Source organism: Carassius auratus, chromosome 4, assembly GCF_003368295.1.
Source record: "Carassius auratus strain Wakin chromosome 4, ASM336829v1, whole genome shotgun sequence".
Classification (NCBI taxonomy): Eukaryota; Metazoa; Chordata; class Actinopteri; order Cypriniformes; family Cyprinidae; genus Carassius; species Carassius auratus.
Window position 1 is genome coordinate 12,680,779 of NC_039246.1, and position 22,054 is coordinate 12,702,832.

At 38.5% G+C, this 22,054-nt stretch overlaps 2 protein-coding genes across 4 annotated transcripts in view; one reads left to right on the top strand and one right to left on the bottom strand.

The window, feature by feature from the left end:
* Nucleotides 1–22,054, top strand: part of LOC113058881 (protein Wnt-5b) — a 78,012-nt gene that overhangs the window by 46,321 nt on the left and 9,637 nt on the right. Inside the window, exons 1-3 of one of the 3 annotated variants that reach the window (XM_026227162.1) lie at nt 19,599–20,158; nt 20,244–20,374; nt 20,933–21,180. In XM_026227162.1, the coding sequence (XP_026082947.1) occupies nt 20,283–20,374; nt 20,933–21,180 (340 nt within the window). In that variant the 5' untranslated portion in view covers nt 19,599–20,158; nt 20,244–20,282. Of the gene's footprint in view, nt 1–19,597; nt 20,375–20,932; nt 21,181–22,054 lie in introns of those variants that run through there. The other 2 variants (XM_026227158.1, XM_026227152.1) reach the window with 2 other exon arrangements.
* On the bottom strand, nt 1,461–4,521 carry LOC113058872 (F-box/LRR-repeat protein 14). Its single transcript, XM_026227140.1, has one exon. It carries the CDS (start codon nt 3,965–3,967, stop codon nt 2,765–2,767), a length of 1,203 nt encoding a protein of 400 aa, XP_026082925.1. The 5' UTR covers nt 3,968–4,521; the 3' UTR covers nt 1,461–2,764.

Consider the following 22,054-nt stretch of genomic DNA (forward strand, 5'->3'; position numbering starts at 1 on the left):
AGACAGGGTTCTAGCACCGGTTTCTTTTTTTTTTTTTACAGAGCAAAGTCAAACAGTGACTCACAAATTCCTGTCCGTTTTCCAGCGATGTGGCAGGCACAGCTTTCAGCCACCTTTCCTCTAACCCTGACTGCAAACAAATCAGATTTTCATTGTGATTTTCAAATCAAACCATAAGTGAATTTTATCAGACGATTTGATTGTTTTGATCTGTGCTTGATTTAGGCTGTCTGAGCAAATGGCACGGGCCTACTAAAATGCCTGGAACTTCAGTCAGGAGCAGAATAACCTCCAACCCTTCCACCCCCACCTTTCTGGAACATTCTGAAACATCAAAGCGCTTCACTGTAACCCAGAGACACCTTCATCCACAGGTGCTGCGGGAGCTATACAGGTCGCTGCTAAAGTTCCAACTGCTTTGTTAGAATTCCCAGCAGTAAAACCAAGCTGTATTTTTATTTTCTAAAAGGTGGTGTGAGATTTCACACCGGTGTAATCGTTTCTCTGCTCTGCTTGCTCGGTTCAGCAAAATCATAAAATAGAGTGGCTTTTATAACTTTAAAGAAGATCTATGTGAGCAACATATCCGAATATCTGACAAACATCTCCAGTTGTAAAAATGCAACAAAAACTGTAGCTCCAGAAAGAAAGAAAAAAAGAAAAAAATCTATGAACTCAGCAAAGTGGAGATGGCGGTAACCTTCAGAAGGGCTTAAATTCTCTCGCTCTCTCATCAAGCGCTCAGAGCCCCCGATTAAATCCTCCACCCCTCTGGACGGTGGAGGGGAGCAAAGACTAAAGCTTAAATGCTTTGAATGATGGTGAGGAATGCTTAAAAGTGTCTGTTTGAGGAAAGGGGGGTGGGCTGGGCTTTTTTTTTTCTGGGGGGGAAGAGAAGACTCCTGTGGGACAAACCCCGTCTCTCAGATCTGGTATGCGTGACTGAGCAAGGAGAAGGAAAAAAAATCCTAAACCTGGCTTCTTAACTTGGGGAAACAATAGCAACTGTTGAGAACAGGATTTATAATATTTCGCTGGGTGAAATATATTCACTATTATAGTCACTAACTTGATATCAGATACTTTAACAGTGTGTATATTATTGGATTGGATTACTTAAATTGTAAAGAAAAAAAAGCAGCATTACAGTTTTAACCCCCATTACTAGCACAATTAAAGGAAGCATCCATTTTGTTGCAGTTCATAAATAATGTAACAAACATGCATGCTCTTAACACAAATATCACTTCCATCGTCCTCTAAACCGCTCATTTCTCAAATCCACTAGGCTGGCAATCGACCAAATAAACCCCTAACCCTATTATAGCAACATTATCTGTGACACTGCCTAAACATTATGACGTTTCAGAATCAAAAGGGCACAAATCCAAACTCAATGCATGAATTATAGAAAGAAAGAAAAAAATCACAACCAGCAAAAACATTTCCCCACAACGGAATTCAGAGTGGCTCTTTTATTTATATAAATATCAACTTTAATGTTTTTACTGTAAGAATATAAAACATTTTAATTTGGGATTCTTTTTACAAATACATTTACAGTACATTAGAACACAGTAGCTTCTCAGCAGGACTCAATACATGTTGCAGGTCGATACATCATGGTACATATATAGGCCTGACATGCATTTTGCGTGTTACCCTCGTTTTGACCATGTCTTTTATATGTAAAGTTGAATATTATTGTATTTAAAACAGACAGATTGTTTTATAACACGATGTGCCGTGTTTCAGTCCTGTGAAGAGGCAAATAAGTTGTCAAGTGAATTGCTAACAGGGTTGTTGTTTTTTTAGGGACAAAATTCACTTCAATTTGAAGTACAACGCTCTGAATAACAGCCATTAATTAATATCTGCTTACATAAGCATAAATACATCAGCAGAGGGAACCTCTTATTCAAAGCAGGAATTAAAGGCTTTCAGGCCTGCAAAATTGAGCAAAAACTAAAAGAGATTGGAAATATAAAAGCTTAAGTGTACAAACCCAGTATTTTTGCATAAGGGTACGTAGTTGACATCTAGCATGTCCATGAACTTTTGAAGATTTTAGACTTGTCATTTATACAATGTATAAGGGAAAATGTTGTTTTTAAATTCTGTGACTGGTCACTATTTTTTTTCTTTCTCATTTTAAATCACTACTTAATTTTAAATGGTCCTATGGTGTGATAAATCATTTGCTTAAAGCACAAATATTGCATGGAGTCTCTCAATTAATTTAAGATCACAAAACAGCTTTGTTTAATAATTAATTACAGAAGATCTACAACATTTTAAGGTGAACTGTCACATCACAGGACGCTTGCGAAACTGCTTGAAATTTGATGTCAACTACCCATAGACTTGTTTTGAAAGATATTTTGTTGGCTATCTGAAGGAAGGGACATAAAAATGGTAGTCTGAATCCATCCTTTCTTTCAGTCTTTTTGCTTTCCTTGAGCCAAAGACGAGATAAAGGGGGAGGGGATTGTTTTTCTAGGCACAAATTCTCATTCTTCTTAAGAATAACAATATAATACATCTAACGAGGTAGCCAAAATATCGCGATACTCTGGGAGGAGGAGGAGGTTTAATATTGCGTATTGTTAAGAAAAAAACAAAACAACTTTTTGTGTGTGTGTTAATAGCAATAACTGGCACATGTATCACATTCAGCATTTTAAGCCTTTTTTTATGTACTTTGCTCTATTGAAATTCACCCATCCCCCTTCCTCTCTCCCTCCCTCCAAAAACCCCCCAAGTTTCACCTCACTTTTTCACTTTCAGTCATCTGCCAAAGGCCCAGGTTCAAAACTTTAAGGCAGGGGAGCTGCGTGATCCTCTCCAGTCCCCTCTTAGTGATTTTCGTACATCCATACAGATCGATCCCGGTCAGCTGCGTCAAGTGGTCTGCGATCAGCTCCAGTCCTTTGTCTGTAATCCGCACGCACTGGCCGATGTTCAGCGTCCTCAGCTCGTGCATTTGGCGCACCATCCTGTTGATGCCATCGTCGCTGATGTGGCATGAGCACAGCGACAGCGACTTGAGCTGGTACAGGCCCTGCGCGATATAAGCCAGGCTCTGGTCACCTATCTTGTCGCAAAACGACACGTCTAGTCCAGAGAGTCTCAACGTGCCCATGGCGAGGTGCATGATGCCCGTGTCGCTGATGTTATCACACGAACGCAGATTAAGGCTCCACAGGCTCGTCATGTGAGAGAGGTGGATCATGCCAGCATCCGAGATGCCCCCGCAGAAACTCAGGTTGAGCACTTTGAGCTTGGTCAGGCCTTTCGAAATGTGCTTTAGAGACAAGTCCGTCAACTTCTGGCAATCCTGCAAGGTCAGGTATTCCAGACTGAGACAGCCCTCCGCCGCGCTCCGGGTCATGCCAGCCAAGTGCCCTATGCCCACATCCGACACATGCCGGCAGCTCCTCAGATTAAGACTTTTGAGTCTGTGCAAACCCCACGCGATGAGCAACAAGCCCGTGTTTGTGATGTTACTGCAGCCGCCCAGTTCCAACACCTCCAAGTTTTTCAGATACTGCGCTATTCTGCCCAAACTGGAGTCTGTGATCTGCTTGCAAAGACTCAGATTGAGCACCCTCAGGGAAGGGATCTCCTGCACGAACGCGTGCCCCAGGCCGTTATCCGTTAAGTTATAGCAGCCGCTGAGATTCAAGCTCTCGATGTTGGGCATCCCCTGGATCACGTAGCTGAGGCTGCGCCGCAGGCTGAGGATCTGGACGCGCCGGATGCCCCGCGCCTGGAGGCTGGGGAACAGGGACGGATTCGCTCGCCTCAGATGCAGTTTGGCTTCCACCCCCCTCCACACGGACTTGTGGTATGATGCGTCCCTCCACGCCGTGCACACTTGGGCCACTCTGCCTTTGTCCCTCACGTCCAAGTAGCTGAAAATCATGGCTAAAATCTCTGGGAAGAGACACGAGATGTGCGTCTCCATCTTCCAAACGCGCTCAAGAAAACAAACGGCGGTAAACCCCCACCAACGGTCACCGTCGCGGCTCGCAGTCCCGTCAGGAGAGAAAAAAAGGCTTTTAGAAAGCTCTTCAAGCTTTTCCTTTTACATTTAACTGTGTAAATCGACAACTCTCCGTCCAGAGTGATCCTTTCAGCGGTGTAGGAAGGATTCAAATGCAAAAAAAATGTCCCCAAAAGACGCTTGATCGCGATTCAGACCGACAGCGATCCACGGTCAGGCAGCGCTGCTGTCCGTTTGGCGCTTTGATAATAGTCTTCGCTCGACCCGGGGATCCAAACGGTCGTACATTTTCAAAAGATGTCTAAAACTGCCACAAACCTCGGGAGAAAATAAATTCAGTCCGCTATCAGATAAAAGAGTGAGGTTTCGTTTCGCGTTTGTGCTCTGCTCGCACTCATTGCCAAGCCGAGGGGCTTCCTGCTGCCTTTGTCTGATCTTTTCAAACTGACTTGGCAGGGCCGCCAGCACAGAGCGGCTGAGGGGGAGACGCGCTTATTTTAAACACGTAAAACCCCTGCAAATTATTTAAGAACAGACTGTTACTTATAAAACAGGATCGGACACGTTTGTACTTATTGCCCCAGTCCGTGTTCTGTTTTCCTCTAAACTGTTATGAAAGACATTCGTGTTGTGGGTGTCTGTTGCCCCCCTTTTCGAAAGCAAAGTGGTTTAGCCCGACTCAGCTGGAACAGTAAGAATAGTTCCCCTGGAAACCAACTTCTTACAATTCAGTTCACTTTACCCTTAACCCTTCAGCTTCCGTGTCAGATGCTGGTATTTTTTTACAGTTGTTTTTTCGGTTTTATTTATTATAAGAGTAAAGTTACTTTTTAAAGTGGCATATTGTTTAAACAATATATATTTTATGTGTATAAAACAAGCAAACAATAGAAAGGGCTCATTGTAAAATGTTTAAGCATTTTAAATTGTACAAATTTAATATTTAGCTATATTATTATTACTTTTGTTTCAAATGTAAAAAAAAAATGTTTCAACTTATCTTGCCATTTATTTATTTATTTATTATTTCTATTTAATTATTGTACAGTCATACCTTCATTCACTTTTTGAAAAAGAAATATGTCTCATTATAACCCAAACAAAAATACATGCAATGTTAGGCTCTGGCAGTAACAGTTAGCTTTTTGCCCCGTCAGTCTTATGTAAGGTAGTTTTTATTTCCACCTTTTGCATATTTCCCCATCTTTGGGCCTCAGGCCCCCCTCTGTGGGCTCTTTGGCATTGTTAGCTGATATGACGGGAGCATTTGCAGAAGGTACTGGAGTGTAGCAGAAAGAAGGAAGAAAAGCAGCACACACACGTTTGTGTTTACAAAAGAAAATGCAGCACAGCACAACTGACAGCACAAGTCCAACCCTCCCCACTGTCTGTCTCGAACCTTCCCTCTACCTCATCACGTGTCTCTCTCTCTCTCTCTCTCTCTCTCTCTCTCTCTCTCGCGCTTCAATAAATGTCACTTTTTTTCCTTTCCCCTCCTTCCGCTCTCACTGATTCAGGTTATAATTGTGTAAAGCACAAAACTCTATCCAACATCACTTCAGAAGTAGCTCACGGTCCTGCAAGTTCACTTAAAATCAAAATGGATCTTAATAAATTAATAAATGCACTTTATTTTTTGGCACCAAAAGCCTTGTGGGCATCACATTTACATATAGTGCCTTTGCACTTACGGGTGCCCCGTGTTCAAATCCAGACTCAAGGACCTTTCCCAGTCCTGCTCCCAACTCTCTCCCACTTCGAGTCTTGTCAGGTGAAAGGTGAAAATTACCAAAAAATAATAAAAATTAAAAAGTATTATAAATGCACTTCATTTAATACAAAATAATCCTGCAAAATATTTTTAGTATTTTCTTTCTTTTTGTTTGTTTGTTTGTTTTAGTCAAAATATAAAATATTTCTTAAACCAAGATTTACTAGATAATTAAAAAGATATTTAGTCTTTGCATTACATTTTTCTTAAAACAAGTAACATTTTCTTAAAACAAGATTCTTTTTCTTTCCCCACTGGCAGATAACTGTAATTATTTTAAGCAAAATACACTTAATTTGATTTTTACCCCCTCAGAATACAAGACTAAACATCTTAAGTCTTTTTGCTTATTGAATAAAGGCATCTTGATTTAAGAATTGTTAGATATTTTGACTACAGAAAGTAAGATGAGCCTTTTTTATGCAGTGAAGTCTCAAACTTTAATCAAACCTCAAACATTTATCCTTCTTAATTTTATTGTCCACTTCAACCAGTTAATCTCTGAAATATGTCCGATTACTGGAATAAAACCGCGTTGCTGACTTCATCTCATGCTGACGTCAAGCTGAAATCATGCGTTCTCTCTGACAGACAGGTCCTGGGCTTGTATGGTGGACAGATGAAGGGCTATGAATGTGCACTGAGCCCCGATGCCCAGCATGTAATGGGGCGAGAGGTCTGTGACAGCGGCCCCTCTCCCTGGCTCCTCCAGCCGGCCTCACCGCCAGAGAGGAGGGCCGCTCCAGAACTGCACTGCTGTGAGTCAGAGGCTCTCAAAGCAGGCCTGCAGAGCCAAAAGCAGGACTCAAGCTGCTCCTAGAAATAAGAGAGAGAGAGAGAGAGAGAGAGAGAGGGAGAGACAGAGAGGGAGGAGGGGACCAGTGAGAAAAGAAAGGGAGGGGTTTGATTTAGAAAGCAGGCGAAAGCTAACAATTAAAAAAGACGCAGAGTGATGGCATTGTTAATTGAACAGTTTATGATCATTCTGGCTAAATTGCACCAAGTGGAAGCAAAATAGACGGCAAAACGGAAAGCATTTAAGGATGTTCTGATCTAAAGTGCAAAAGAAACAAAAGATTGCAGCAAAGGAAAGTGAAAATGAAGCTAGGAGGCAGTGAGAAGTGAAAGGACAAGTGCTACATGCAAATGCAAAGGTGTTTTAGGGCTTTGCAAAAAAAGATCTGTCAGGTGATTTGATGTGCTGATTCAGGGGAGGGAGATAATTGGATAATTGCATGCCACAGAACTGGGCTTGGGGCAAGCGTTTCCTAGGAGACGTAGGCATGTGTCAACATGCTGTTGAAAGCTGACACCTCATGAATAGATTTTAGGCTACTTTGTAGTTTCTCTCTCTCTCTCTCACTTGGCTCCTTCACGGAATCTTGTATGACTCCAATCTGCTTTTTTGTTTTGCAAGCGGTGGCAGTTTGAGGATTTTTGCCGGATGTAACTCACACAAACGCTCGCATACATCTAGTTTGCTGAATGGGCTTTTCATGAAATCAGACAACAGTTTCTTCTTCGGCAGGGGAAGCTACGTTACTCTATTCAAATCAGGTCGAATCTCCCTAGGAGATGCAACCCCGTTGGGGTACCACAGGGGAAACACCAGGAAGCCGATGCTCTCGGTGTCTGTGTAAAGAACAGGCAATGATGTAATACTCTCCCTTCATATAATGCATTGTTATGGTAATACCGCTAGTGATACAAAATGAGCAAATCCCTTTATTTTCCCATAATGTTTCAATTCCTTGCTCTGTATGTGTCACATTCGTGCACTTTTCTCTTGTAGACAACCTGATGGAGTGAGGTGTTTGCTTTCTGCTGCAAAGTTTGCCTTTCAGAAATACTTTACCTTTTCCGCTACAGAAATACAATATCTAGTGTGATGTAGAAGGCAAGTGAAAGACATTGTTTGCATTTTTCATAGATATAAAACAGTATTGGACTGGTTTATATATATATATATATATATATATATATATATATATATATATAATCTCAAATAATATAAAAACCTAAAAATTCACAAACACACACATATAAAATATATGTATGATATATTTCAACTGTATATAACTGTATTTTGCACAACCGTCTGCTTTTATGTTCTTATATAATTTTAAAATGCAACATTTTTTGTTTATAAATTATACCAATAGTCATGAAAAATGTAATTGTAAAATGAACACTGATTTGAGGGACTTAAAAATAGAGGAATATATTAATTACAGTTTAATAATAATCGAATGGTAATTAATCTTAACAAATATAAAATCAGAAAAATATATATGCTGTATAAAATAGTAGATAAATACATGCAATATATGAATAATATATTATATTGTAACAATTTCGTGATAATATATAATATATTAATAATTTAAAAATATATAATATATGAATATAATTGAATAATATATAAAAAATATTTATATAGTTTTAATAATAATATAAATATACTATCTAAATAGCTAAAAATTCAGCACTGCCATTGCATGAATAGATTAAATTTTAAAATGTATATTAAAATGTCAAAAATAAATAACTACTTTTCAATTCTAATAATGTTTTACAATGTTTTGCTGTATTTTTTATTAAATAAATGCAGCTTTGGCGAGCAAAACACACACACATACATACACACACACACACACACACACACACACACACACACACATACTTACACACATCATTTATTTTTTATTTTGTTTTGATTGTGTCAGACTCTTGGCCCCACTACATTTTTTTACTTTTGCCCTCTTACCCCACCTTTCCTTTCACATGTTCAGTTCTTTCATAGCTTCACTTTCTTTCCTTTTCTCTCTCTCTCTACCTTTCTCTCTGTATGCCTGGAGCCCACAGCCAGGTGAGGCCCCTCTAGAGAGTAATTACAACCTGAAACAGAGATCGGAGCCCTGCGGCGTTCACCATCAAAGCAGTCGTAGGGAACAGCCCGGCCTAATGTGCTGAAGAGGAGAGACACTGACAGGGCAGAAAGCAGTGGGTTCATCAAAACACACGCACACATACAGAAAAGAAAACACCAAACTCAACCTCTCATAGTATGACCGACAATAACAGGCCGTTTGGCTGCACAATGGTCACATTGCCCACCTGGGACCTTCAAGAGACAAAATAGAGAGCAAAACAGACAGAGAGATGACTGAATAAGTCTGCAGCATGTCCGGGCCTGGAGAGAGGGAGGAACTAGGAACGCATTGAAAAGTGTTCTTCAAACAACTGTGTGACTCAAAAGCAGAATATACACACATCAGCCACCCAGACAGTAAAGCCCTCAGCATCAGTGCCTTTGAGACCCAGTGCTAGATGTCATAGGTCCCGCACCCACAAGGAGAGGTTACTGTTAATGCAAGTTTTAGCAGTGAGGTCATGAGCTATGAGTGTTTAGAGGCCTGTTTTATCAACAAAGACGGTTTCCAGCCTTTGGGAAGTCTGTGAAAATGTGCTTTGCGAAAGTATTTAGGCCTATAAACCATCCAGGTTGTTTTACCGAACTGACATAAGCCTGTTTATTTTAATTTCAGGCTATTTATTTACTTTAAATTCAATGCAGTATGTTTGGGTAACACTTGCAGCCTTTATATAGAATGCAGTATATAAATAAAAATAATAATTATAATGCGTTTTTATGGCATTTTTATGTACAATTGAATAATTGTAACCAAAATTATAATACATGAGAAGATGTATCTATTCGTATTTACACCTTTAGGTGAATTGCATTGAAACACATGACAAACAACTAATTCCAGATGAATCTACAAATATTATAATGCATTTTAACTTTGTTTACAATTATTTATGATTATGAAAATATATAATGTGAATATTATTAATTCATAATATTCTTAAAAAGTATTAATTGCATAATAAATATAAAGTCTTCAAGCAAGTACATTGTTTTCTTTTTCATAAAAAAAAAATCATGGCAACAATTTAGTATTGTGTTTTTGTTTTTAAATTTTAATGTAACATTGTTTTATTATAATTCTTTGAACAAAACATTAAATATCTTTGCAAAAGTATTTGGTTCAGATACAGTTAAGAAACTCATCAGATACACTTGAATGATTCAGCCTTTACCTTTGAATCATTAAAGTAATTTTCATCTTTTCTAGATGATCCACAGTTAAGGCATCATTATTCAGGTTGTGAACCTGCCATGAAAATCAAGACTAATAAGCATTCCAAAGAGGTTAAAGTAAAGCAAATGCATTTTAGAAAAATGGCTACAAAGTAATGCCCCAGCCTCAGTGGCCTATTGTTGGTTTAATTATCAAGAAGTAATCATTTCTCAAAATATCTGCACAAATTAGGAAATCTGAGTCATTTAAATGATTGCTCAGAAAGAACCATGTGAAAGCAAGTCCGGGGTTTGCCAAAAACATAATTGTGACCCAGTTTCGGTAAGGGAAAAGTTTGTCTTGTTAGATAAGGCCAAAATGAAACTTTTCAGCTCAAATCTGAACTAATATGTGTGGTGCAAATCTAACACTGCCCACACAGCAAAAAAACAACATCACATTTACTGTGAAGTATGCTGGTGATAGCATCACACTGTAAGGCTGTTTTTCATCAGCAGACACTGGGCATCTTGTTAAAAGAGAAGAATGGCTAGTGGGGGAAGAATACAGGGAAATATGGCAGGAGGGCCTGTTTCAAATACAGCCATATTAGTACAAAAATATATATAGTCCTACCAGTTCTTAATCCAACTGAGAATCCCTAAAATTATTATTTTAAATTAAAATGCTCATGTTTTGAACTAACCTGAATACACCTAAAGGAAATCACCTCAACACAGGGCCAAGCTTTATATATATATATATATATATATATATATATATATATATATATATATATATATATATATATATATATATATATATATATATATATATATATATTTTAAACTATTTTATAACATTTGTAATTACTTTATCAGAATTACTGTTTTTATTATTTATTTGGAGTCTTTTGTTTCAGGCTTTGAAATAAGAATTTAACACAGAAAAAAAAATGGGTTTGTAATTTACTTCATTAATGAAGAGTGGATACTTTTGGAAGATACTGAATATCTGTGTGCATGTTTTCTCGTTTATTTTTGGTTCATCTGGCCATAGCTGTCAGAGAGTATCTCTTTTAGAGTGTGCTGATTGTGGAGAAGAAAGCCGAGCTGTTTGTCTCAGTGCTGGGACTCAGAGACTGCCGTCTGCTGACAGCGCACCGAGCAGCTGTGCTGCCCTCATAATAACAATAATGAAAACCTAAATAATTGATACATTCTCGCAGAAATGCATTGTTTGCATTTGAATTAAACATTACAAGAAGGTGTATTGTGTTTGATAGAGGAAAGAGAAGTTTTAAGCATAAAGGGCCGTACACAGAAGTTGAAAGCAGGAATTAGTACTCCACTGATGTGCTGACCTGCAAGTCTGGTCTGGTTTGTTCTCATTCTCTTCCTGCACGGTCCCCTTTTGCCCATCTCCCATACTGTGTCTCTCCTTTCTGCCTCTCTTGCCCCCTCCCACCCCGTTGCTGTTCCTCTCATCCACTTCAGGAAAGTGGGCTGCGCTTGCGTCCCGAGGGGTTGATCCGATACAGGTCAGGTTAATCAATCCAGGGGGAGTGAGAGGCAGTGCTGGGAGTTTTAATCAGGCCGAGACTGTGGAGACTCCGACCTCTCCACCCTCCAGCTGCCTGCTTCAAGCCATTGTGTTTGTATGTGTGGTCACGTTTGAGGACTTGTCCTCTTTCCCCTCCCTCGGCATGTGTGCTCATGTATAGCCATCTATCTAATCACGTTTAGAGCGTGAGTTTGATTAAATACATTGACCATACATTGAACACCCTAAAATGGCTAAAATGACTTAGATTAGGCTGAAGGTTAAGACTGGACAGTTATTCAGTCAATAGTGTGGCAATTTTTAGGCAATTTAGAAATCCAAGCTAGGGCGTGTCTGGGAAAAGAGGACATCATCCTAGGTTTTTTTTTTAACAGAGTAAGAATATAAATAAATGAAACCACAAGACAATACATCTTGTATGCAAACTAAAGTCTTTAGTTGTATCTTTTTACAGCTGTGACTAATAGCTTTACTGCACATTGTTAATTAAAGACTCTTATAATTGAAATGTAAAGTATATATTTATTTTTATTTATTTAATATACATATATTTTGATGATCACACTTTATTTTAAGGTCCAATTCTCGCTATTAAGAAACCATTAACTATGATTTTTGCCTCCATTAAATCCTAATTTGCTGCTTATAAATAGTTAATTAAGGAAGTTTTTGAGTTTAGGTATTGGAGGATGAGGGATGTAGAATATTGCCTTTCAGAATGTGCTTTAAAAGTACTAATAAACAGCCAATTTGTTAATAATAGGTATGATGGTAAGGAACTGGTTAATAGTGAGAATTGGTCCTCATACTAAAGTGTTACCATTTTGATTTATGTTTATGATATTTCTCAAATAGGACAAGATCAATGTTGATTAAACCACTATCACAATCTAAAAACAAAACCATTGTATCAGTTAAATAATCTTATAAAGGACATCAAAAATAATTAATGAATCTTGAGACCAAAATACATTTGCATAACTGCATTTGAAGAATTTATGTACATTTTTCTCAGATTCCTCATCACAAAAACAATACAATAGTGATTAACCCCTTCCTTGAAATTACTAATAAAATCACCGCAGTGATAATATTGATTGAGTAAGTCTCTTTAGGAATAATAAATGTATTAATATCTGACATAATTTCAGTAGTCATGTTTGCACTTCATAACACCATTAGGAAAACACTTTTTTTCTGTAGTTCTATAAATTAACCCTAGATTGTCTGCCATCTTTGATGTGCGATAAAACCTTTCCTGTGGTGAACGGGGGGCTGGGAAAGAGAGGAGAGGAGGAGGTGGTAGGGAATGGAACGGGCTCTCAGGGGCAGCGCAGGAGGACTGATGGGCAGTCAGCGGTCTGTCAGCGTGCCAGGACCGAAATGGGCACTGTGCCCAGACTGGTGGCGGCAATGAACCCCCCGTACTCTACTCCGATAAGATTGAGAGACATTTAGAGAAAGAAAAGAGATGAAGAAAGCAGGATTATATACGAAACTGACCTGTATACTCAGATTCATCCAAGTTCATTTGAGCAAAGTCCATCCATTGACTTGTTTGACCCCAAAAAACAGGATCAAGCCTTTCAGTTGGCAAGCTTTTTACCGTTTAATCAATGCCTTTCCACCCAATGCATCTGACAATGCTCTAATTGTGACTCTTTGATCCTGGGGTTAAATGCATTGCTCAAAAGCACATTAATGAGTGAGCAGGATTGTGGTTGCAGTCACTTGTAACCACATCCTGGGTCACATATCTCTCACAAGCAATCGTATGATAAGATATGGGATGTAACATGGTTTTTTAGTTATGCTTAATATTGTAAAACCTTGTGTAATCTTGCTGTTTTGATCAAAGACGGACGTAGATGCAAATCTAAGTCATGCTAGTGTGAATTTATAAGGAAAAGGTCATAAATGCTTTACGCAAAACCAAATTGGACTTTTGCTTTGAATGCAAAGACCACATTTGGTTACTGACTGTATTCAATGTGCATCTAATCTGACTGTGTAGCATTTTATGTAATGGAAAGAAGAACCCACTCATTACCAAATGTACTGTATCTAACATAAACATGGGTTTCTTGTGATTTTGTCTTATTACTTTGCATGTAAACCTGTAAAACATGGGTTTTTAATGAGCAAATTTTTTGGTAGTTATTGCACACAGTGAATGCGCTGACATGCATGATGTTGCACTGATTATGCTTAATAAGCTGACAGCATGTAAGGTCATGTACATGCCTAGAACTGTGTGCTTTCATGAGGGAAAGGTCATAAATGGTGTAATCAGAACTCGATCAGTTAGATATTGGCCATTACATTTTTTATTTAAAAGGTCTTGGCTTATTCATTGTAAAACGTTAACATTGTAAATTATGCAAGCCTGTTTACTGCACAGAATAAAAAAAAAAAAAAGTAATAAATTGACAATTCAGATTTTTTTCTTGCAATTCTGAGTTTATCTCAGTTTAGACTGTTTCTTGTGATTCTGAGAAAAACTGAGTTGTCAGAGTTGTGAAATATATACTCAAAATTCTTCTTTTTTAGTTTATATCTAGAAACTCTGACTTATTTTCTCTGAATTCTGAGTATACATTCAGATTTTTCTTAGAATGTTTTAATATAAACTCAGAATTGTGAAATAAAGTTGCAATTACCTTTTTTATTCTTTTAATTAATGGCAGAGCATACATTGTTGCTCTGTAATACCTTTTGATGCAAAAACTGAGAATATTGTTTAATGTATTGATTTGCATCTAAACCCTTTTGAAGAGCTGATTTTTGATAGCAATTAAAAGATGTATGTAAATGTCATGTAAACATGGTGTTTTCCTGTTGTCAGGTTTTGTATAATGAGTTGTTCATATAAGTCCATTTGATGCTTATTTCAGTTTGCATTTGCTGAAAGAACAAAAAGATAACCCAAACTCTTCCAGTGCCATCACACCATCACCCCTCAAATCTATAACATGTGCTGTGTCCCAACTACCCTGAGGGAAATGACCCTAGACTTGTCCCATCCCGGTGAGGAGCGGCTGTCAGGGCACCCTTTCCCACCCACTCCATAACATCAGGAACCTAGCAGAAACATGGTCTTTCCAGCAGCTACAGGCCCCTGACTGCTGCGTCCATCTATTTATTAGGGAATAAAGTAGCTCTAACGGCCCATTCACTTTTATAACAGGATCCCTGCTGGTTCTCCGCACTACACCGAGTCCTATCAGACTTCTTACTGGGAACAAATTGACAGAGAGGAAGGAGAGTGTGAGAGGGTCCGCATGCGTCATAGAAGAGAGAGAGCGACTGATGTGTGGCCAGTTTGGCCTGTGTCTGGTTTCCTGAGCAGTCGGTGCAGAAAGCCATATGTGCTCAGAGGAGAGAGAGAGAGACATGCATTCACTTTCACAATGAGAGCAACGTGCATGAGTCATCTTCTTCCAGCTTTAGAGAGGGAAATGAAATAAAGGATACAATCCCAGCTTTACCCGGAAAAGACGGCACAGAAGCTGCATCTGAGGCAGCTTAATTCCCCCGAAAACATGCATGCCATTTACAGAGGCAGATTATATTCAGAAAATATAATGTAATGAAGTTAATGTGTTTGATATAAAAATATGGATATAGAAACATTAATAAAAATTATTATGAATAAAAATTCTAGTTGAACTGAAATCTAGTTTTATCTAAAAAAAATGTATAGTAGCCTATAAAAATGAAATTAAAAATATAATTTATCTAAAAAAAATACTCTTTTAACTGTATAAAATATACATATATATGATTATTTTACACCGGTACAAAGCCATAACAGAGTCCTACGCGGAGTAACAGGAAGAGAAAGAAACAGAACAGTGAGAGAGAATGGCTGGAATAGAGAGAATGAATAACAGGAGAGGGAGCACGACAGGAGGAGGAACAAGGGATGGAACATCTGAGAAACAGGTGTAGGATAAGGAAATAAATGCAAAATGGCAGAAGAGAAGCAAAACAAGCTGTGGCAGAGACTATACACTGAGTAAAGGAAGTGGAAGGCGAGAGGTGAAGGGCAGAAAGGAGACAGAAAGATTGTAGAATGGGCAAAAGGAGAAAGAAGAGGGAAAATGATGGAATTTCAAGAGCGCACAGTGGGAACGCCAGGAAAACGTCTCGGATTGAAAGCGAGCAACATGGGGTGGGAGTGACGGAGTTGACAGTAAAAGAGAGCATGAGTGGTGAGAGGCATTGTATGCTTGTGAGTGTTTGTGTGTGTGTGTGTGTATAACCCACATGTCTTTGATTTGGGAGTCTGCCTGCAATCTGGGTTAGTCACAGGCAGTGTTATGCAGAGACGCTTCAGTTTTAATGATATACAGCAGGCTGCTCGCTCAGACACCTCAGCACACAGATCTGTCAGGCTTGCCTCACCATTGATCTCCCAGCGGCTGCTGCAAAGCACCCTGGGAAACACAGCTGGACTGGTTAACCCCACCCCCAGCACGTGTAGAGCCCCCTCCCCGTCATTTCCACCGTAACCCGAACCACATAGCATTGTTTGTGAGGAAAGAGGGGTGCATTTACAGAACGTGTGACTCAACAGGGAAGCAGCTAGTTTTACAGACTTGTGAACACTTTGGTTATTATAAGTCCTGTGAATTCACAGCCAGAAAGCTGCTTTGCATATGACTGTTTGATACCATTTGATTAAGAGCTTTCGTGCTTTATCCTGTGCCTTCGTTTTTTTTCTGCGTTCTGAGAGACCGAGGCATTGGGCAGATTGTTTTGATTAGTGGCTGTTTTTATGCTAGTCGGGATCTTTGGTATGGGTGGCATCTTTTCTCTTTCAGTCTCTCTGTCTCTCTCTCTCTCTCTCTCTCTCTCGCTGGCGCCGAAGCTCTTTGTGCGCAGTTGTGTAACTGGAGGATCATCACAGAGTTCAAGAGCTCTCCTGAGCTTTAGCCAGGTTGTCTTCATCTTCACTCGCTCGCACATTTACACACACACACACAAACACGTCTGCTTGGCTCCAGTGTTTTTCTTGTCTTCTCTCACCTTTCTTTCCTGTTCTGTGTCAGACACTGAGCTGTTTACATGATCACTCAAAATCAGAAAAATAAAATTCTGTCAGCAGTTACTCAAGCTTGTGTCGTTTTTTTCTTCTGTGGGACTCAATAGGAGATGTTAAGTGGAATGTTCACCCTGCTATTTCAGTGAAAGTGAATGGTGACTAGACGCTTTAACAATAGCAGACAAAGTCATACGATAGCTTTGTGTGAGGAACAAAACCTCTCAATGCTTATTTGTGCCTTTTTGGTCAATAATGTGGTCAAATTCATTCAAAGATTTGGTCGTCTCCTCATACACATCATAAACCTTTCTTTATTGGCATCTATGGTCCAAAGAAGAACTTTTAACATCCATGGAACCATTGCATATTACAAAAGGTTTTTATAGTGGAAAATCATCTTTAGATTATTTAAGTGCACTTCACATAAAAGAACTGGAAGGTTCTTTAGGGATCAAGAGTGGTTCTTGTGCTGCACTGTTACAAAAAAAAAAAGATTTTTGGAACCTTTATTTTTAAGAGTGCATAACATGACTTTCAAAAACTTGGAAAGTAGCATGCAAATTATCTTTAATTATGTTTTATGATCATTTTGTCATCATTGGATCTTAAAGGTCCCCTTTCGTTATATTGAAAAGAGCAGCGATAACATTCTGTTAAACAACTTGTTTTGTGTTCTTTGCAAGCAAGAAAATAAAATACAGGTTTGGATGACATGAGTGTGAGTAAATGATGACAGAATTTTCATTCTCTAACCAATCTGCCAGCACTGGCAACCACTCTGCTTATATAAGTTGGTACAAATCTGCAAAGCCTGTATGAAGACAGCATCCAGATTCTGAAACCCACTGCATGCTCTGATTCTATTCATGCATGCCAGTGATGTCATCATTTACCAACCATAGCTGGCAGCGGCACAGATGGCATAGAATAGACCAACAGAGAGAGAGTGTCCATTTAAGGTCACATTGAAATGTTTGTTATTAGCACCAATTTCAGGCAGATTGAGTAATGTATAAGCAATGCATATGTGATATATGTAAGCACACTTATCTATAAGACTCAGCTGGTTTTACAGAATTTATTTCTCACAGTTAGAGGTGACCTGCTAGAGAGGATCGAAGTGGCTCTTAATTCAAAAGACCTGGACTCTTTAAAATAAAATAAAATGACAGGCAGTGGTGTTTATTCATAAGATCTGTCAGCGAAAAAAAAAATCTATCTTTTTCTAATCACCTACAAAAAGCTTAATGCTTACTGATAAACATGAGGCATCAGTCGTGTATTACTCTAGCATTGCGCTGGGTTGCGCTGCGATTGCATAGACCTCGTGAGAAAATGTATTTCCTGGTTTTGCTGTCTATGTTCATTTCTTGTTAAAGTGCTCCCCCATGTGATAAGATGCAGTAATAGAATCAGGACTTTTCTTGTGAATCGAAAGTGTGCAATAGATATGAACTCGTACAGAAACTTTATGCATTTAAAAATAGCTAAGAGAATTTTGAAAATTATTACACGATTTTACTGTTTTTATAGAATAATAATAGTAATAATAAGAGTTGATTTTTTTTTGTTATCATTATAGCTACATTTATGCATTAAGTAGATTATTTTATTCAAAATTACTGATATTTTATTTTGTCAAATTTCTATTTAATTTTATTTAGTGTTTTCTGATTAACAGTTAATGTGATAGCTTACAGAATACATACATTCAACATAGTTTTCGCTAGTTAAATATATTATTTTTGGCTTTTGGTTTCATAGACGGTTCAAATGAAAGGTTTTTTATTGGCTTATATGGTTCCATGAAGAACGTTTAACATAAATGGAATCTTTTTATTTCACAAAAGGTTCTTTAAGAATGAAAAGTTTTCGTTTAATAAATGTTCACAAAAAAAGTTATTTGGGGAACAAAAAAAAGAGTATCTTCTATGGTATTGCTGTGAAAAGCCCTCTTTGGGAACCTTTATTCGTTTATTTTTTTAAGTGTATGAACTTATTTGTATACAGTACAATTATACATTTTGGTCTTTTACTTTTATTTTATTTATTTTAAAGTGTATTGCAATTACTTTATCAGTGCACCAGAGGGAGCAAACACCATTTACTACTAATACATGTGAACTCAAATGAACCACTAAACACGTCGTGCTTAAAAATAACGCATTTTATGTGCGTTATCAGATTACACTGAAGCCAGTCTGTTAAACATTCTTTGATTTTTTTTAATACAATTTTCCTCTAATCATCATCCAATAAATCCTAGTGTTTGAAATTATTGTATACGTAGATTTGAACATTGCATTTACAAAAACGGAAGAAGCCGCATTAGTACAGTAATGATGCCGTAATTATAAGCACCGCACAGTGTAAAGTAAAATGAACAGAATTTATTGCGCACTGTGGGTCAGGGTCCCTGTGTGAGGGAGGGACGTGGAGACGAGCCCAGGTCTGCGATGGGGGGCGTAAAGGTGGTGTCTGGGCGTGTGGATTAGAGGAGATGAAAGGGTCCGGAGAGGCGCTTTATCATGCACAGACTGCTCGGAAATTGAGTGGCGTCTCTCACACCAATTCTGACATGTCTGCACTCAAAAGAGAGGTGTGGGGGTGATGTTGGAATAGCACAGGGCTCTCTACAAGTTCCAAACGTCTCCAAGAGTCTGGAGCTGTAAAACACTCATTGTATTTGCATTCCTTACACCGCAATTCTGAAGGATAGGGTGCAATGTGGCTGTTTATGTCTGCAACGTTGGTTATCAGCTGTAAATTCGTCTAAAACGGATGTGCTGATAAAACTTCACGGTTTAGTCTTGGTTGCTGAAGTGTGAGTGGATATCCCATGCCCAAGTGCGTTTAATGCAACTGCGTCTTTTATGTGCAAAGTGATTTAGAGGGTAGCAGGAGTTGAACTGTCAAAGATCACATTCGTGGCTTTTATTCCTCATGTCAAACTGGGATTTGTTTTGTTTCCCCCTTGTTCGGATTTATTGCGGTAAACTATTGAGCTAAAAAGAATGATAATACGCATGTGAACTTTGATGGAAGAATGATATTTTCCAAGCCGTTAACTCTTTTATTCCATCTCCCTCTGTGAACTTTTGACTTTTTGATTTTCATAGAAATGCTTCGCGAGAATTTCAGGCTCCTCCTAATACGTGCGTTGTGTTTTAATTTACCATAAGTGCAAAACGCGCTCTTGCGTGCCGGAGAATCAAACCTCTGCCGCGAATCGGATTCTCATCTGCTGCCCTCTTGTGTTGTTTGGCCTCCCCAAATTCCTCACCAGTTCCTCTGCTCCCCTCGCGCTCCTCCTCCTCTTCATTGTATCCGCGTCCAAACGAAGGGGGTGCGCTGAAGTGCGAGCAGAAGGAGGGAGGGTTAAGTTGTGCCATCGGAGCGCAGAGGTGTTAGTTCATATGGAGAGAACCGGCAGAGACAGAGGGGGGAGAGAGTTTGGACCATCACCACATAGTTGCACTTATGTCTTTTTTCATTGTTCGTTTTAACTTCCATCCATGTGGCGCTTATGTCCATTACGCACCGACTCACTTTCGTTGCCTTTTATGAAGCGGAGTTCGAAAATAACATGTCAGGCTCCGTTAGTGCCTCAGGTCGTCTAGGTGTTTTTTTACGCACAGCTGGCGTTTAAAACTGAGCTGGGACAAAATTGAGGGGATTCAGAGGCACTGGACTTTCTTTTTTAGTCAAGTTACTGAAGGAAGCAGCTACTCCAAGTGGATTACTATCATTTCCTAAATGTTTCCCCAGGGGAGGCTCTTCGCGTTCCCATTTCTTGGACGAGGAAGGATGGATGTGAGAATGAACCAAGGACACCTTCTTTTGGCATTGACTCTCATCGTCTGCAACTCACAGCTGCTGGTGGTCGCCAACTCATGGTGGTAAGATCAAACTAATCTAGGTTACATGTATATATTTCTAAAGAATATCTTATTGAGTTATGTGTCTTTTGTGAAGGACGAAACAATGCATAAGAAAACTGTTGGCTGAGAACATATGTGAAGGCTTTGTCACAATATTTACCTTGGGCAACAAATGGTCAAACTGTTTGTAAATAAGGGCATTCAAGGCAACATGTCCTGAGAACAACAGGTTTTTCCAACAGTTTTCAATTTGATAATGTGTAAAAGACATTTAATCTGTGCAATCTGTAACTTAATATCATAAAAATAGAATTTGCTTGAAATTAAACTGGCACATTGTTATTGCAGTGAATCACAGGTTTAGAGTTTGACTTACGTAAAAACAGTACGATACTAACTATTACAAAATCTTATTGCATTCTCAAAAAGAAAAAAGAAAAAAAAAGAAATGACACCACAAGTATAGACTAATTAAGTTTTTACACTATGAATAATGATTTTGTGTCACGCATGCTACAGGTTAGTTGTCCACACTGTATTTGGCTGATGGTCTGTGTTTTGGTCTTATTTTCTCAGGTCATTAGCCATGAACCCCATCCAGAGACCGGAGATGTACATCATTGGAGCACAGCCTTTGTGCAGCCAGCTGACGGGCCTGTCTCAGGGTCAGAGGAAGCTCTGCCAGCTCTATCAGGACCATATGGTTTATATCGGAGAGGGGGCAAAGACGGGCATCACGGAGTGTCAGTTTCAGTTCAGGCAAAGGCGTTGGAACTGTAGCACGGTGGACAACACATCCGTGTTCGGCCGCGTCATGCAGATAGGTGAGTAAATGTGATGATGCTTACAATGCGCTTAAAACAAGTATCTAAATTGATTAATTGCACAAAAATAAAGCATGCAACTTTTGAATGCATACTTGCTTTGACATTTCAGACCACAGTGTACTTTTGAATTAGAAGGGTCTACAAATAGATCCTGCATTTTGTTCAGAATTGTCAGCTATTAATGAAAGTTCTAAAGTACATAGTCACATGACTAGCTGTTTAATTCTAGTTTGCCCTTCTGGAAGATGATATCGGTGTTAAAAAGCTTCATAAAAATAATACATAAAACATGTATCATTTTTTTCTGCCATATTTGGGAGATATTTTATTTATGGGTCTATTATATTTTCTTTCTTTCTTTCTTTCTTTTTTTTTGTCTGTTTCTGTTTTATTTTAGTGTCTGTCATATGAATCATGATCACAAATCATGTAAACACAAAAGTGGTCAAGTTTTATAGAGACTATTTTAAATAAGACAGGGAATATCCATTTTCTCTGTATTATCTTCAATAGTTGTATTACTTCGTTTGCTAACTTTTTATTGAGAAACTGGGCGATTTTAAAACGCATTAAAAACCCGCATATTAGCGAATTCTTTAATAAACGTTTTTTGGTAAAGGTATAGTTTTTTTTCATTTATATGTAGCCTACATGTTAAGTGTAAATGGTGCGCGCTTAGCATGCATTGAACTGCTCCCCGTGAGACTTTACGCGCTGCGCTCTTGACATCAGTTTGGTGATTTTCATATAACATTGTTTGTTATTTAAAAATAATGGGTGGTCTTTATTAGTTCATGCATGCATGTCTGCATTCGTGCAGATCTTTTATACAGCATATTTAAATGAAGAAATAGTCTCCAGATAGTGTCAA

Coding starts and splice junctions, on each gene's coding strand:
- LOC113058872 (XM_026227140.1), bottom strand. CDS start 3,967: ATGGAGACGCACATCTCGTGTCTCTTCCCAGAGATTTTAGCCATGATT.